The sequence below is a fragment of the Malus sylvestris genome, chromosome 5 (assembly GCF_916048215.2).
Source record: "Malus sylvestris chromosome 5, drMalSylv7.2, whole genome shotgun sequence".
NCBI lineage: Eukaryota > Viridiplantae > Streptophyta > Magnoliopsida > Rosales > Rosaceae > Malus > Malus sylvestris.
This window is the reverse complement of record NC_062264.1, coordinates 4785257-4802730: the sequence shown is the minus strand read 5'-3', so window position 1 is coordinate 4802730 and position 17474 is coordinate 4785257. Positions and strand designations below refer to the sequence as shown.

Genomic DNA, 17474 nt, shown 5'->3' with positions numbered 1-17474 from the left:
GGCGAAAAATCACAAGCAGAGAAGACGATATATGCAACCAACATTTTTAACAGATTCTTAACGAGTATAATAACACAGCAATTAACACCAAAACAGGAATAATTTAACTTCTAAGATCTCAAACTCAATTTGGTTCATGACAAGGATTCAATAATATCCCTTCCATATCTAAAATATTACGAACATAACAGGTCAAATGGGAATTACCATAACATATGCTCGCTAGATATCCTCCATATAGTAAGCAATGGACACCGAGCTTAAAAATACATATCCGTACCTGGGCTGTGTATCCCTCTGCTTCACTTCCAGAAATGCTTCTCTCAGTCCCACAAGAACCCGCTTTAGTGCCACTAGACCGAATCAGAACTTCCCCTACACTGGAATCTTTTGTGGTACCAAGCCAACTGAAATCAATAGGACTCTTAATCAATCTAAGGTACTGGCAACTGAGAGCCAAAATATTCCAAACATTCTGTGTAAAGTTAGAGACGCAATCAATGAATTCACTTGAGACATCGTCAAAATCTGCATGTTGAACTTGACCATAGAATAAACAAGCTTCAAATTTGTCTATCAATGAGCATTTTGGACATCTATAACTTGCAGTGGAACATGGATTTGACACAGGCAGATCCCGGTGGACAAACTCACTCCAGACTGAGCTTTTAGCAAGAGTTAACAATGACTCCCCTGCGCTTGTCCAGAAATTTGCAACAGATACAATTAGAGACGATTCAGAGCGGAACAGATGGTGAGTTGCACCAGCAAGTAGTAAGGAGTATGCTGCACTAGTCCTGCTTAAGTTCAAAGCTTTTAACAGATGATCATCCATTTTAGAACATAAAGCTATCATGTCAGTTGCACGGATTTTATACGCTGAAGCCAATGTTGTGTAGGCATTTAGGGAGAGGTAATTTAATGGGTGCAACCAGTATCTCAGCTGAGATGTTTCTCCGTTGCAATCTAATTGCATATCAGAGAGTCCTTGTGTGAACGCATGCTCAAGCCTCTCACAAGAAGATTCAGGATCGCCAATTGACAGGTAGTCGTCAATAGCATCATCAAAGTAAACACTCAACAATTGCGTTGCCTTATCTCTATTGAAGTTTCTTTCTAAAATCAAACCGGAGGAGCTAGAATTGACTGCAAATATTTCCTGGAGTTTTGAAACCGAAGGTTAATGATTATTCAAAAAACACCAATAAGAACATTAGCTACATCCTAGGAAATAAAGTTGACTGCCAGAGAGGAAGAAAAATGGTTAGGAGGTAATTCATGTTCAAGTTGAAAAAGAGCTTTTGTTCAAAGTGAAGGCCAAACTATATACAGGGGGGGGGATACAAAAACAAGAATCTAGAAGTACAAATATCCTAGTGCATTTATAATTTCTGTAAAATCAATAGTATAAAGATATTACGGAAGAACTCCAAATAGACTTAAGAATCAGTATTTAATTGAGAATATCAAGAAAGAAAGAAAAAGTTTTCATGAATTGCCACCTCCAAAGCTTGATCCACGTAGGTTAGGGGTGATGCACTACATCGCGTACAAGAGCAGATAAACCGATACCTTGACCATAGCTCTGACTGCCTCATTGCCTGGAGGAGCTCATGAGAAGAAAAGAAAATGTGACGTTAAAAGAAAGGGATTAAAATATAACATCAACACAATTAAAATTGGAAATAAGTAAAAGAAAAGTCAAATGGGGCAAGATTTAGCTAATCCCTAAAGTGGAAAGAAGTCGGATTGCCTTGCATTGTCTCATCAAGTTTAGTTTCCTAAGACAGGGACAATAAGCAGAAAATGACACTAGCAAATTCTCATCTCACAGTCATCGAAACATCGCTCAGTTAACTTGACAAAACAGATGTGGATTATATGAATTCAAAATTCCAATCGCTGATCCATGTATAATGTGTATATAGATAAAATGCAGATACCTTAGGCTGCAACAAATCAGTGTAAGTAACAGTCACTTCTTCGCCTTTCTTGATTCTCTTGATGCTCCTAACCGTCACTCTTGGACCATAACCTCGGCTTTCTACATTCGTAATATACACGAATGGTTCAATAATACTGGTAAATTTGGTGTACTAATTCAAACAAACAAAAACCGAAAAGAAGCACGAAAACTTAAAAAAACCACAACACCTTTTGCTAACACATTATTGCTACAAACACCATTCTCAATCTGCAACAAATATCCATCTCACAACCCTGAATTTCAATCTTATTCCACTATAAATTAAACAAACGGTGCAAATTTGCAGGGATTACTTGTGTGGCACGACCGGAGGAGCGGCCGAAGGGGACAATGCGCAGCAGCGCCGTTTCGGGCCAACAAGGTGGCGTTGGCGGTGTCATCAAAGAAAAGCGGTAGCAAGCATTCGGGGAGCAGCTGTGGTTGATCCAGCAGAAGCTGGGACCGTAGACGGAAATTCCAAGGGTGCGCCCGGTCTTATCCTGCACCTCCACGGCGTTCGTTAGCACCAATGACAGCACGGCCTCCTCCAATACGGCGTCGTGCGGAGCAACGTTGGCAATAGTCGCATCGATAGAGAAATTCGGAGATTCATCCCGCATCTTCCTGGCGAGGAACATGGCTCTGGCGCCGTCGCGAACCCTATGGTCGTGGTGGTGGAGGAGTTTGTGGCGATTCGTCAGGAGGCCGGCTACGCGAGGGTAGGGGGAGGTGGCGGGAAGGGATTGGAGGAGGCGGAGGGCGGCGCGGAGGTCGGAGGAGTCGCCGTTGGGGTAGGCGGAGGGGTGGGATTGGAGAAGCAGGAGAAGGTAGGGCTCGGCGCTGGAGACGTGGAGGGGAGAATCGGCGGAGGAGCAGAGGGAGGAGCAGTAGTAGGAGGAGGGAGTGTTGGGAAAGGTAGGAGTAAAGAGGGGAGGGAAGGGTTGGGGAGGGAGAGGGGAGAAGCAGGAAGAGCAGTGAGATGAGAGGAGGGAGTGGTGGAGAGAGGAAGAAAGCGGAGGGAGCGGTGGCGTTATGTCTTGTCCTATCTCTATTTCTTCCCCGGCCCTCATCTCCATCTCCACCTCCATCTCCGTCACGGCGCTTTCGGTTCAACTCGTCAAAAGTTTTACACCATGTCCATCTTCATCTCCGTCACGGCGCTTTCGGTAACTTTACAAAAGCTACTTCACATTTTGAATTAAATTACTAAAAAATTCAATGCATAATCGATAAAAGATTTACCCATCCGTACTGATAAATAAACCTCACATTCAAATTTGATATTAAATAACTTATACACTCTACTATGCAATATCAATTTTGACCTTATTAATTTTTTTAAAATATAAAAAATTCTGAATAAATCCCAAATCACTTTTAACGATTTATTTATCTATTTTTTTTGTCTTCCCAGCAAATGCAAGCAAAATGATGAAACTACAAGGTTAGAACTTGAATGGAGTGCGAAGAAATTAACAATATTTCCTTATGTATATCATCTCACGGCATAACCCCAATTTAAAGAAATGATAATAGTAATAAAATGGCTAAACACAATCTTTGTTCTGCAATTCAACACCAATAAATAAATATGTTTTTTTTTTTCATACATCTGAAAATGCAATAAAACTACATCAACATTCAGCTACGTTTTTGCCAATCTGGGCAAAGTCCTAGTGCCATTCACATTACAAGAGACCCTCTAATTGTTCTCCTTTCCCTTGCTGCTTTTACCCTCGAATTTTTGTCATTAAACCTCATCGTATAACCTCGTCTGCCACCTTCAACAGAGTCTCAGCAGCCTTATCTTCCTCCAATCTTGATTGTGACTGAGTTATAAAAAATTTGGGGTGTATATAGAAAATGTAAGGTGTATGTTGAGAATGGGGGTGGGAGGGTAATATGGGAAAGTAAATGGGGTGTATTAAGATAAATTTTAATTGAAAAAGTAAATATGAGGTGTATTAAGTATATAAGGTTTATTCAACAATATGTAGGGTATAAATATAATAAGCCTAAAAATATGACTAAATATTTTTTTATTTAATAAAATGCCTGCTCTTCCATTTAAAAAAAAAAAAAAATTACCTAACAGAAAACTACATGAGGAGCTAGACACAGAAATAGTAGCTAGCTAGGCAGATCTCCAATTTCCAATTTCCAAGCAATGCTGCTACAGACCATATCTTCAACGTGCTTGATGGAGTGTTCCCCCTCAGAACCTCAATCAACACGCAGGGGGTTTTGCATGCTCGCTGTAAGTAGTTCCAGTAAGACCCAATGCGAGTTGCAATGCAGGGTCTAGATTGACTTAAATCGCAAACAATGCAGTCGAACTTGTTCCTCAAGTGATAGTGTGTGCACAGGAAATACATTGACTAATGCTTTCCTACGTAGTACAGTTACAAGTTAAGGCCGCACGCAGGAGAAAGCAAATACAGATAATGGGATAGAATTGGAAAGTTAACCTTACCGACGAAACTTACAGGGCAAAGCAACCAAGCACGGCTGCGTGAGCAGTCTCAAAAGATTCTCCGCACCAATCGTATTCAAAGTTGCGAGTGGAGAGGATGTCGGCTTTGAAAGAGGAGAAATCGAATGATCTTTTTGAATCGCAGCCTCCATCATTATAAGTATAATCATCACCATCATCAGCAGCATTGGATGTCAGATATCTAGGCAACTTTGGAGGTGGTTAGTATGTCAATTTGGTACATTTTTGTCTCTTTCAGATTCTTTGGTTGTTTTTTGGGATGTCTATGTCTGTAAGCCATTTTCCAAACAGTTGCACAATCTATGGATTTTTGCGGGTCTTTCTACTATTTCAGCTATTTGGAAGGCTCAAAATAAATTTATTTTTTAGGGTCGTCCAATCTATTTTCATCGTCTTTGCATGTCTATCAATTCAGCGATTGTTCATGGTGGGAAGTTTATTTCTGGTTATTCTCAAGGTTTTGACACTCGGATCATTTCTTCTTTGGGGATCCAACCTATCCCTCGCAAGGCACCTACTATTCTTCCTGTCCTCTGGTTTAAGCTTAATACCAAGGAAGAAAATATCGGTAATATCGGAAATATCGGTAGTCCGAAAACACAGAAATATCGATGGAAATATCGGGATAATATCGATATCGATAAAAATTACATGGAAACCACGGAAATTGTAAGAAAAACTTGGAAATTTTTATTGAAACTTTGCAGGATGTTTATTTAGTCAATTATCTATTAGTTTATCACAAAAAATTGGAAGGAAATGCATTGCATGATGGATTTAACATTATCAAGTTGATTATATAGCGAGCTGACAAACATTGTGACTATAGAAAATATGTAGAAATTAATGAAAGAAGTCTAAACACACCATAATCATTTATATATAATGAATTAGTACAATATTTTACACTTTATACATTGCATGGTAAGATACATGAGTGGCTTAGTACCACATAGAGTTCCTATGAGGTTCAAAATTTTCAATATCTTCATCATCTCTATGTGTAGAGTGAGTGTATTTTGAAGAGTAGTTACCAACTATGGCAATGGTTTTCAAGAACCAAAACCCAAAAGTCAATAGGAAACCGAATACTTCGGTATTTTTCGGGATTACCAAACAAATGGGATTTGGAAACCAATCCCATATCGAAAATTTCGGTATTTTTCGGGATGGGATTCCCGAACTTCAGGATGGTTTTGGTTTGGGATTTTTCGGTTTGGGTTTGGGACTTTTTCGGTTTGGTTTGGGATTTTCCGGAATTTTTTCCAGCCCTTGACCAAATAAAAAATAGAAAAATTAAAAACCACTTGCCATTGACTAAGTAATTAATTGACACAATTTAAAATATAATACCACAAAAAATTTGGAATATGTGCAAATTTGTTTCTTGTAAAAATAAACCATATATATAAATATTGTAGCTTATTATCATAACAACATAAGTGGTACAGTGGTTAAGCCCTTAAGAAGTTAAGGGGGAGGGGTTCGAACCCCTTTATGCTCAAAACCGAGTCTTTTCCAAATTTTAAGGAATTTTTGGACTAATATCGCGATATTTTGACGAAAACTCATTGGATACTCCTTAAAATATCGGTAAGTCAAAAAAACGATATCGCCGATATTTTCGATATTTAAATCCATGCTTAATACAGATGGTTTGTCTGAAGGAAATTCTGATCCTGCTACATGTGGAGGATTTTTCAGGAATTGTCATGGTTGTTTTCTTGGAGGTTTCTGTCAATGCATTGGTCATCGCAACTTTTTTTTTTTTTTTTTTTTTTTGCAGAGTTATTAGCAATTATTATTGGTATTGAGTTTGCATATCAATAAGGTTGGCATTGTCTTTGGTTTGAAAGTAATAGTTCTAGTGTTATTTCTGCTCTTCAATCATCTAATTTTGATCCTCTTTGGCCTCTTCATACGCAATGGTCTATTTGTTTAGATCGTATTCGGAAAATGACTTTCTATGCATCTCACGTACATCGTGAAGTAAATCTTGTTGCGGACAATTTTGCTAACATGGGATTGTCTTCTCCATCTTTAACTTGGCATGATTCTCCTCCGATGGCGGTTTGTGCTGCTCTGTTTTCAGACTATGTTGGCTTGCTTGGTTATTGCTTCTCAAATTAATGTGCATGTCGGCATCCAGGTTTGTCTCACTTTTTTTTTTCTCCTAACTTTATGGGGTTGTTTGACTTGTTTTGCAAGTTTAGACCTTTAGGTTTGGTTTTAGAGGGATTATGTTTCATGTCCCCCCCTCTTTTCTTTGTATCATTCTCGTTTTTTATTTCTAGAAGGGTAAGGTTTATGTTCCCCCTTCTTTTTCGTGTATTCCTATTTATTGTCTCTGTTTTATGAGGGGTAAGGTTTATGTCCCCTTCTGTCTAGGTGTAACTTATTTTTTTGTTATCAATAAAATTACCCTTGTACCATTAAGGTTTTCCAAAAAAAACAAAAAATAAAAAACAATAAAATAAAGCAGCACTAGTGAGGGTGGTACTTTGTTTGGAGAAGGAAAACTCAAAAGTTTGAACAAGAAGACGCATCTTCCAAAGACAAATTTTTTTTGGGTGCGAGATGGGATTGGAAAGAACAAAGCATACTTTTGAACCTCCTAGATGAGCAAAGCTATAAGTGTGCATCGCCCCCAAAATTCACTCGGCAACCTTGGCTCCAGAATTTGGATGGGCTTAATCCAAGTTCCGAAGTCATTGGAATCGGTACTGGACAGTTGACAGGCTACTACACCCCAATTAGAACCAGAAGCATTATAAACGCCGTGGTGGTCGGCGTAATAATCATCATAGTAATAGTAGTTATGTTCCAGGCAACTAGTGAAGGCTTGTTTACTAAGTGCGAAAGCTTAGGTGAACATTAGCTGACCATCAAGGAGGACTAAACCCGTGCCATGGGTAGGAAGACGAGGAGGGAGCCGTCTCCATGGTAGAGCGGGTTCAGCAACGTCGAAGCAGAAGAGCGGACTTTCTGGGACGTCGATTGACTGGTATAAACAATCGGCTTCTGATTAGATGATTAAGAAACACTCGAGTCCATGCATGAAGGCCCCGAATATGGACTTTCTGGGACCTCCTTAAGCTTCCTAGTGTATCAAGTTCACTATTTGTACTCATTATTCTCAAATTTCAGTTATTAGAGTTGTGGATTGATCGTTGAGTATGAAACTATCATAAACATTTTCAAAATATGAAAACTCGTCGATGATAATTTTGGACTTTGTAGATTGTAATAACATTGTTTACACTATTATTTACGAATGAAAAGAATTATCATTTAATTCCTCAATGTTACTTTTGTCTACATTTTTTTCTGAAATTTTTTCCATTGAGACCTCCTGAGGTCAGTCATGTCCGCAGCTAAACATAAGATACCAAATTATTGTTCATTCAATCTCGATGAATTTGATCTCGTATTTGCATATCTTTATTACAAATGATTTGTGTGCTTGCAAGCTAAACAGCCATAGGAAATGGGAAGGGAGGCATGCAGAAATAACTTCTTACTAGATATGCCATTGTTAATTAGTGACTCTAATTGGACAAGGTATCCAAATTAAGTAGTAAATCTTGTGTCCACAAACCAATTGCCAATAAGGTCTAAGTTGCATTGCAAATGAAATGAATGTCCACAAAATTTCATTAACTTTTCCAAATCATGAATTTCAATCAAATGCAACTGATGTGGATGTGTATATCACAACAGAAACTGACATCGTAAAATTGTTTTCACTAAGCTTTACCCGTGCGATTACGCCAAGTCTCGTAACTTTTTTGTTGGTACAAACCAGTTACATACAAAAAATAAAAAAGCAGAGGAAACATCCAGTGCCTTTCTTCATAAAATCCATTTTTCTTGCAATGCGGCTGAATCGATCAGCTTCTCGGTTCAACCTGAGAAGCTGGACCAATAAAAGAAGAGTGAAGAAAAGGGAAAGGTTAGGAAATGGGGAGGAGGAAGCAGAGAAAGAACAGCGGACGATACGAGTGCTCTCAACTCACGAATATTATAGAGCTCACCTGTCTCCTACTTAACTTTCAAAGTAGTTTCTATTCGTTCGACAAGCTGATCAGCAGTCATAGCACCCTCCTGCAAGTAATGAAAGCAAAGTCATCATAGATATTTAAAATCGACCAAAAAACAAAAAGAAAAACCGCCAAAACTAATCTAACAGTGCCTTGCATACATGCACGGAGAACATACATTATTTAATATTTTGGATCTAAGAGAACATAAATCCTTCAAATTCAACATCTTCGAATCAAAACTAAGCAAAAGAAGAAGAAAAGCATGCAAAGCAACACACCTGACGAAATTGTAAACCAATGCAAGTGCATAGGATATCTTACAAAATCTAAAAAGTGGAATTAACAGCAAATCGTAACAACTTGACAATACCCGTCCATATTCTGGCCGTATAAAAAGCATGCAATCAGTATGAGATGTTATGTGACAGATTACACATTTCTAGACATTTGATCGTCTACCAAAGGCAAATATATTAATCTCCCAAAGGAAAAAAGAGAACAAATTCAACTTACAAAGCGGTCAAATGGCTCTCCATCCTTAAATATGATGAAAGTAGGCAATGCTTGTATGTTATATTTATCAGCAATGCTAGGATACTTCTCTGTGTCAATTTTCACAACCTGGATCTTGTCATTCAGCGTAATACTGACTTCATTGAGGATGGGTGCCATAAATTGACAAGGTCCACACCTGTCAACCAGAGTTTATTACTTAATTGTCTATTCTTACCTTTATATAGAGATGGAAAACCTAAAAGGTGAATAGCTACCACCTTGTTTAGGAACTAAAGTTTAGCTGACAATACAACAATAATGACAAATTGCAAACAAAATAAGAAGTGAGATACACAAGCAAAGCTTACCAGGTTGCATAGAAGTCAACCAACACAGGTTTTTCAGAGGTAGCCAGCAAATCTTGGAAGGATGAAAATGTTTGCTTCTTTGCTTCAACCTACGAAAAGTAATTTTTTTTTTCCACATATACATGTAATTACTGAATCACCAATTCAGTCACACTTCGTAATTCAGCTATACAGGCTAAATATTCCAAAGACAGCAAAGAAAGAGTACACGCAGCTATTGAAACTGTCACAACATGGTCCATATGGATAACCACCTAAGTGATATGTTGAGGAAAAACTAGAATACACAGCTCTAACACAAGTGTTGGAGAGACAAAACAAGTAAACAAATTACTTGTATTAACTCACAGAATATTACAACACAACAACTATCAAGGACACAATTTAGAACGTATGACACTCTCTCACTTCTAGAGACAAACTCTAGACCACTCACACTCTTCACAAGACTACTCACTTACAAGGCTTCTCACTCTCTTACTTAGCTCTCTCTTGGTTTGCTCTCTTACTTCTTCTTGGTTACATTACAACACTCATACATTCATATTTATAAGGCATGTTTGCCGACTTATACTATCACTAGAACTTTCTAGTGCATTGATCATGCACACAGCCTTCCACCGACATAAGAAACATCCTTCTAATCCTTTCTACAAAAGACTACTTAGCTTAGATAATTCTATAGAAAAATCTAGTTCCATTGCACCTGGACAAAGTGCAAGTCTTCCAGAAGCTCTGCCCTCTAGACTTGCTGCTAGAATCTTCTAGAATCCAAACACCAATTGGGCTGGTGTTGATCTTCAACATGATAGGTCATCATCCTGAATTGAAACTTCACTTGTAACTTGAGGCAAAGCCAGTAGTGATAGGAGGACCGTCGATTGACTGGTATAAACAATCGGCTTCTGATTAGATGATTAAAGAACACTCAAGTCCATGCATGAAGGCCCCGAATATGGATTTGCTCACTGTCTCTATCATTCAAATCGTTACAAGATATAGTATCCAAGTTTTACAATCTACACCTTTCATCCCATTCAATAATTTTGGTTCTAGGTTGTCCCTTCCCAACTTTATGCCCCAAACGGTTATCATGAAAAGGTACTTTACCTGGAAAATGGGGGAAGATCAAACTGATGCAACCTAATATCCTATATCGGTGACATTGTGCATTCTAATTGTTTGGGAGAGGTTTGATTCCAAATTAGTTTACCGATAGTCTAAAAAATCAACTGCGTGCGCCAAAATCAAGTACAAAACCATTTCAAAGACAATCAATAGTGAGTTCCATGTCCTTAAGCTCTATATTCCACATGCCTCCTGTAGCATGCTAAATCTATGTCTTGCAAACCATCCTCTGAGTTTACTTTTCCTGCACTTTTCGATTAAATGTCTTTATTCTCTTGAAAAGACTAAAATTTGGAAACTCCGAAAACCGACCCATGTGATTTTCTCACAACTCATAGGAAACGGCAAGGACCAAAGAAATACAAAGCAATTGGTGTTTGGGCCATAAATATGATAACAACAAGATTTGCAGTTGTATGCTTTGCTTCCTAAATTTAAATTTTGCAATCTCTTCCACTACAAAACACAGAAATTTTAGAACAGGAATTTTAACGCTACACAATTTCATCAGGTTAAATTCCTCGATTTTCTCGGGAAACAAACAGACTACGAAACTACAAAAACGGAAAATTCATTACCGGAGGAAGAAGCCGAGGCCGTGAGTCCTGAGTTCCGATCCGAGCACGTCGAAGCTGCGCCGGAAATCGCAGAGAAGTAGAGGAAGACAGCTTTGAACAAGAAGAAGAGGAGGAGGATGAGGCCGCCGCCGCAGCTAAGCGAGTCGTACGGTCAGAGCTGAGAGAAGGAATCGTGGACGCCGTCACGGAAACCGCCATTTGGATTGGATGCTCCGGTCAGTGAGATTTTGTCCGACGGATTCTTCTTCCTCGCTCCCGTTTGGATAATCGGAATTCGGAAAAGAAAATGAATAGAAAAATATTTCCAGCGAAGAACAAAGACACTTGCTCTTCCGGCTCGCCAAGAGGAGATATATTACGGTGTTGCTTCAGGTGTACGATGCTATGGTGGCGTTTAATTATTTACGGCTGGATTGTTGGAACAAGAAAAGTATGTTGATCGGACGGAGGTAGTTAACTCATGTGACCGCAAATTGAAGACCTTTCGGCGATTGTCTGTATGCTTAATTCCTGAGTTCCTGGAAGACGTTCGTGTGAAGTCACGTGCCACTGCATGATGCACCCTCCTCTACCTTTTTTATTTTTTTTATTTTTCCAATCAAAATTTTTTTTTATCAAAAAAAAAAAAAAAAAAGGAACTTTAAAGAAAAGTTTCTAGTACTGTTTACTTTAACGAAAAACCACATTTTTACACTAAAAAATTAATCTTGGTACTATTCACTTTATATCGTTAAAACTCAAAGTTTTCAAACCCTTTTAATTAGTTTAAAAAAAAAAGTATAATTAATTATTAGAATTTAGATGGTGTTATAAACTTTCCTAATTTAAGTGTGATTGTATAAATCCTAGATTAGATTTTATTTTAGTTATTCTTTCCTATATGGATTTGTATTACTTAGGGATGAAGGAATTATTCTTCCTCTTATTACTATAAATAAAAGCACTGCGTAGGGAGATAACACATCCTCAACACACATTCTCTTATGATTCTACAAACACGTCTCTCCTCGCCATTGCCCATACCATGTAGTGAGATAAAATAAGCTACAACACGCTCTTACTGCTGCGCTTAAGAATCTAACATTGAAGCTTTTTTTGCAACAAACGAGTTCATCTATATCATCACGTAATCAGGTTCTTCCAAAACAAAGGTTTTTATCTCGATGTTTTTGCAACCCTGATAGCATGAACATTCACTGACACACCCCGACCGAGATCAAGGCATGCTGGACGTCACGTGAGAGTGACGTAGCCATGTGCATAGTGCGGAAGCAATAAAGATAAGAAATATACGAATAATTAAAAACCAAATTACTAGAGTGTACTACTAAACAGAAAGTGATAGTGTTAGTTACAACAGTGAATACTCCTAATCAGAGCATAAAGTTTAGGTGTAGTCCAGTAGGACAAGTACTAGTTATACAGTACCAGAAATGTCCTACTATTATTTAGATAAGTCAGAACTACCAACATCCTCAAGCCACCAACAACAAGCTTACTTAAAACCTGGAGGGGCGCAAAATAGAAGACGTGAGTGGGCAAAAACAAATGTTTTACAAAACCATTTCATTTATCAACATACTAACCCCTCGCTGTAAAACATGTAAAATTTTCCCATAATTAAGATATAAGCATATACATATATATATATATATATATATATATATATATATATATATATATATATATATTAGACTTAGCATTCGTATCGTGTTTTCCGTGTTCGTGTCGTTTTCGTGTCATACCTGATATCTTAACGGGTCGTGTCGTGTAACACCCGTTAAAATAAACGGGTAAAATGACCTGACCCGAAATCGACCCGATAATATTAACAGGTAATATGACCCGACCCGTTACCCGTTAAGAAAAATATATTTTAAACCAATAAATAATCAAATGAAAAACATAATACTAAATAAGTATATACATTCCATATTATCACATCCAAAACATAAAAACACAATTTTGTTTTAAGTATATTTTCGCTTACCTAAAGTCTTTAATAGTTTTTTAATTAATGTAGAAGTGTAAAAAAATATAGAAAAAAAATATATAAATACTCGTAATGACAAGCTTTATAACTTTCATGAAGAGCTTAACTTCGAAATTCGCTACTATAATCATATAATTCATAGATCAAAATTTAACCGTTGATTGTTGTTTACATTTATGCTTCATTGTTCTCATCAAATTTCGTTTTTTTAGATTTTCATTTTTGAAAACATGATCTATTAGAGGGTGCAGTTAGATGAACGGTTTGGATCGTTGATATTATATTTAGAGTTTTACGGTTAGTGAAAATATTGTTTGATGTTTATAAAGTTTCTACAAATTATATGACATTGACTCATATTTCAGTTAACCGTAAATATAGAAACGTGATATCATCTTCTTACATCCGCCAGATGATCATGTTTTCAAAAAATAAAATTTTAAAAATGAAATTCAGTGAGAAGAATAAAACGTAAATGACAATCGACGGTTAAATAAATTTAAGGTTTCACTACTACAAAATTATCTATTGCTGGCGGTCCAAAAACTTTTTTCAACGATCCAATCGTCAAACTTATTTGTGCACATTCCAATATTGCATATGTAAAAAATCGTAAAAAACAAACATTCAGACATTACGTAACGGAACAAAAGTTTTTTACGGTTATAAACGAAAAATCATAATTTAACGGTTATTTTAGCTCCGATTTTGATGAATTTTTACAGATACACTCCTCGACCCTATAAGAATGTAATGAATAAATTTGATCTTTAATTTAAAGTATTTAAAATAGTGGATACCAAAAAAACTTATTTTATACTTAATAGAATTATAATATTAACTCTAAGTGTTTGTTTAATCTACCGTTTTGACACAATATGCATTCTACGAATTTTTTTTCAACGATCCAACCGTCAAACTTATTTGTACACATTTCGAGATCGCATACGTAAAAAATCGTAAGAAACAAACATTCAGAGATTACGTAATGGAACAAAAGTTTTCGACGGTTATAAACGAAAAATCACAATTTAACGGTTATTTTATCTTCGATTTTGATACTTTTTTTACAGATAGACTCCTTGACCTATAAGAATGTAATGAATAAATTTGATCTTTAATTTAAAGTATTTACACTAGTGGATACCACAAAAACTTATTTTATACTTAATAGAAGTATAATATTAACTCTAAGTGTTTGTTTAATTTACTGTTTTGACGCAATATGCATTCTACAAAAACAATTTCAACGATCCAACCGTCAAACTTATTTGTACACATTCCAAGATCGCATACGTAAAAAATCATAAAAAACAAACATTCAGAGATTACGTAATAGAACAAAAGTTTTTGACGGTTATAAATGAAAAATTACAATTTAACGGTTATTTTAGCTCCGATTTTGATGATTTTTTACAAATACACTCCTCGACCCTATAAGAATGTAATGAATAAATTTGATCTTTAATTTAAAGTATTTACAATAGATACCACAAAAACTTATTTTATACTTAATAGAAGTATAATATTAACTCTAAGTGTTTGTTTAATCTACCGTTTTGACGCAATATGCATTCTACGAAACTTTTTTCAACGATCCAACCGTCAAACTTATTTGTACACGGTCCGAGATCGCATACGTAAAAAATCGTAAAAAACAAACATTCAGAGATTGCATAATGGAACAAAAGTTTTCGACGGTTATAAACGAAAAATCATAATTTAACGGTTATTTTAGCTCCGATTTTGATGATTTTTTACAGATACACTCCTCGACCCTATAAGAATGTAATGAATAAATTCAATCTTTAATTTAAAGTATTTACACTAGTGGATATCACAAAAACTTATTTTATACTTAATAGAAGTATAATATTAACTCTAAGTGTTTGTTTAATCTACTGTTTTGACGCAATATGCATTCTACAAAACTTTTTTCAACGATCCAACCATCAAACGTATTTGTACACATTCTGAGATCGCATACGTAAAAAATCATAAAAAACAAACATTCAGAGATTACGTAATGGAACAAAACTTTTCGACGGTTATAAACGAAAAATCACAATTTAACAGTTATTTTATCTCCGATTTTGATGATTTTTTACAGATACACTCCTCGACCCTATAAGAATGTAATGAACAAATTTGATCTTTAATTTAAAGTATTTACACTAGTGGATACTACAAAAACTTATTTTATACTTAATAGAAGTATAATATTAGCTCTAAGTGTTTGTTTAATCTACCGTTTTGACGCAATATGCATTCTACGAAACTTTTTTCAACGATTCAACCGTCAAACTTATTTGTACATATTCCGAGATCGCATACGTAAAAAATCGTAAAAAAAAAAAACGTTCAGATATTACGTAATGGAACAAAAGTTTTCGACGGTTATAAACGAAAAATCACAATTTAACGGTTATTTTAGCTCCGATTTTGATGATTTTTTACAGATACACTCCTCAACCCTATAAGAATGTAATGAATAAATTTGATCTTTAATTTAAAGTATTTACACTAGTGGATACCACAAAAACTTATTTTATACTTAATAAAAGTATAATATTAACTCCAAGTGTTTGTTTAATCTATCGTTTTGACGCAATATGGATTCTACAAAAAACATTTCAACGATCCAACCGTCAAACTTATTTGTACACATTCCAAGATCGCATATGTAAAAAATCGTAAAAAACAAACATTCAGAGATTACGTAATGGAACAAAAGTTTTCGACGATTATAAACGAAAAATCACAATTTAACGGTTATTTTAGCTCCGATTTTGATGATTTTTTACAGATACACTCCTCGACCCTATAAGAATGTAATGAATAAATTTGATCTTTAATTTAAAGTATTTACACTAGTGGATACCACAAAAACTTATTTTATACTTAATAGAAGTATAATATTAACTCTAAGTGTTTGTTTAATATACCGTTTTGACGCAATATGCCTTCTATGAAACTTTTTTCAACGATCCAACCGTCAAACTTATTTGTACACATTCCAAGATTGCAAACTTAAAAAATCGTAAAAAACAAACATTCAGAGATTACGTAACGGAACAAAAGTTTTCGACAGTTATAAACGAAAAATTACAATTTAACGGTTATTTTAGCTTCGATTTTGAGGATTTTGTACATATACACTCTTCGACCCTATAAGAATGTAATGAATAAATTTGATCTTTAATTTAAAGCATTTACATTTTTTTATATATGAGTGATTGTATATATATATTTTTACATTTTTTACACTTCTACAATAATTATTATTAATTTTATTAATTTTTCCCTCAAATAAAAAACATTATTCATGAGGGTTTGAAAGATTTTAAAAATCTAAACGATTATATAAGTGTAACAATTATCTATTTGTAGAGGAATAATGATAAATCACAAATATTTATATATTCTTTCACATTTTTCATACTTGTATGTATATCTTCTTAGTTCTTGCATATACAAATACTAAACTAGTATATTTTAATTTTGGACAAGAATATGTTATGTAAAATTTATCCTAGTAATGATAATAAGGAACTCTCATAATAAAAATAAATAATGACTAAAACATTTTTTTTTATTTTTTTTATAATTTATATAGAACGATAATTCAAAACTATATATTTAATATAGAATATATTGTATATATATGACTATTGTATTTTATAATAAATCTTTTAGTAATTAAACTTTAAAATTATTAAAATAATTTTTTTCTTAACGGGTCGAAACGGGTTACCCACGTGTTACCCGCGTGTATACCTGTTAAGAACCCGTTATTAACGGGTTCTTAACGGGTCACCCGATAGTGACCCGATAAGTTATCGTGTTGACCCGAAACCCGTTATTTTCGTGTCGTTTTCGTGTCGTGTCAAAAATTGCCAAGTCTAATATATATTTATATCTGAAATCATAACAATTCAATTCATGCTTCACATAATCATATTCATATGTATGTCATGCCAAAATATAACAAAGTAAACAATCCAGGTAAGAATGATTTCATAGATATATGATATGCTAGCAGGAACCCCTGAGGTGGTCTGTACGGCTGAATTCATAGCTCAAAAGTCATTCTAGCTGGAGTCACTATAATGACCTATACGGCAATATACTGCATATAAGTCGGAACCACTAAAAAGGGTCTATACGACAAGATTTGGTGAAATATAATTATGCTCAATTATATTCTCTCATAATAGTCGGACGATAAATCACTAGTCACCTACGAGTCGGAACCATGAATAAGGTCTGTACGACAACACTATGCACTTAAGTTGGATCCAATATGAGCATATATTGCGGGAGGTGACGTAAATAAACAAGTCTGTACTTTATATTTCTGGCTAAATCTCAATCACCCTAGGTGCAGTTTTATAAGTTCAACATCATTT

The 17474-nt window shown here is 35.3% G+C and overlaps 2 protein-coding genes across 2 annotated transcripts; both read right to left on the bottom strand.

Moving 5' to 3' along the window:
• Nucleotides 1–81: 81 nt before the first annotated feature.
• Nucleotides 82–3150, bottom strand: LOC126620960 (protein SET DOMAIN GROUP 41). Its single transcript, XM_050289296.1, has 5 exons — nucleotides 2281–3150; nucleotides 2155–2194; nucleotides 1944–2044; nucleotides 1503–1601; nucleotides 82–1159 (listed from the first exon to the last, which is right to left on the bottom strand). Exons 1-5 carry the CDS (start codon nucleotides 3052–3054, stop codon nucleotides 125–127), a joined length of 2049 nt encoding a protein of 682 aa, XP_050145253.1. The 5' UTR covers nucleotides 3055–3150; the 3' UTR covers nucleotides 82–124.
• Nucleotides 3151–8091: 4941 nt separating this feature from the next.
• Nucleotides 8092–11396, bottom strand: LOC126620962 (thioredoxin Y1, chloroplastic-like). Its single transcript, XM_050289298.1, has 5 exons — nucleotides 11073–11396; nucleotides 9367–9455; nucleotides 9017–9194; nucleotides 8495–8564; nucleotides 8092–8376 (listed from the first exon to the last, which is right to left on the bottom strand). Exons 1-4 carry the CDS (start codon nucleotides 11268–11270, stop codon nucleotides 8502–8504), a joined length of 528 nt encoding a protein of 175 aa, XP_050145255.1. The 5' UTR covers nucleotides 11271–11396; the 3' UTR covers nucleotides 8092–8376; nucleotides 8495–8501.
• Between the last annotated feature and the right edge of the window lie 6078 nt (nucleotides 11397–17474).

Excerpts from the sequence above, each read along its gene's own strand:
- LOC126620960 (XM_050289296.1), bottom strand. The coding sequence starts at position 3,054 with ATGGAGGTGGAGATGGAGATGAGGGCCGGGGAAGAAATAGAGATAGGA. Across the intron at positions 2,045-2,154 it reads CAATAATGTGTTAGCAAAAG|AAAGCCGAGGTTATGGTCCA; the intron begins GTGTTGTGGTTT and ends TTACGAATGTAG. Across the intron at positions 1,160-1,502 it reads ACGTGGATCAAGCTTTGGAG|GAAATATTTGCAGTCAATTC; the intron begins GTGGCAATTCAT and ends TCAAAACTCCAG.
- LOC126620962 (XM_050289298.1), bottom strand. The coding sequence starts at position 11,270 with ATGGCGGTTTCCGTGACGGCGTCCACGATTCCTTCTCTCAGCTCTGAC. Across the intron at positions 9,456-11,072 it reads GGCCTCGGCTTCTTCCTCCG|GTTGAAGCAAAGAAGCAAAC; the intron begins GTAATGAATTTT and ends TACTTTTCGTAG. Across the intron at positions 9,195-9,366 it reads GTTGACTTCTATGCAACCTG|GTGTGGACCTTGTCAATTTA; the intron begins GTAAGCTTTGCT and ends TCTGGTTGACAG.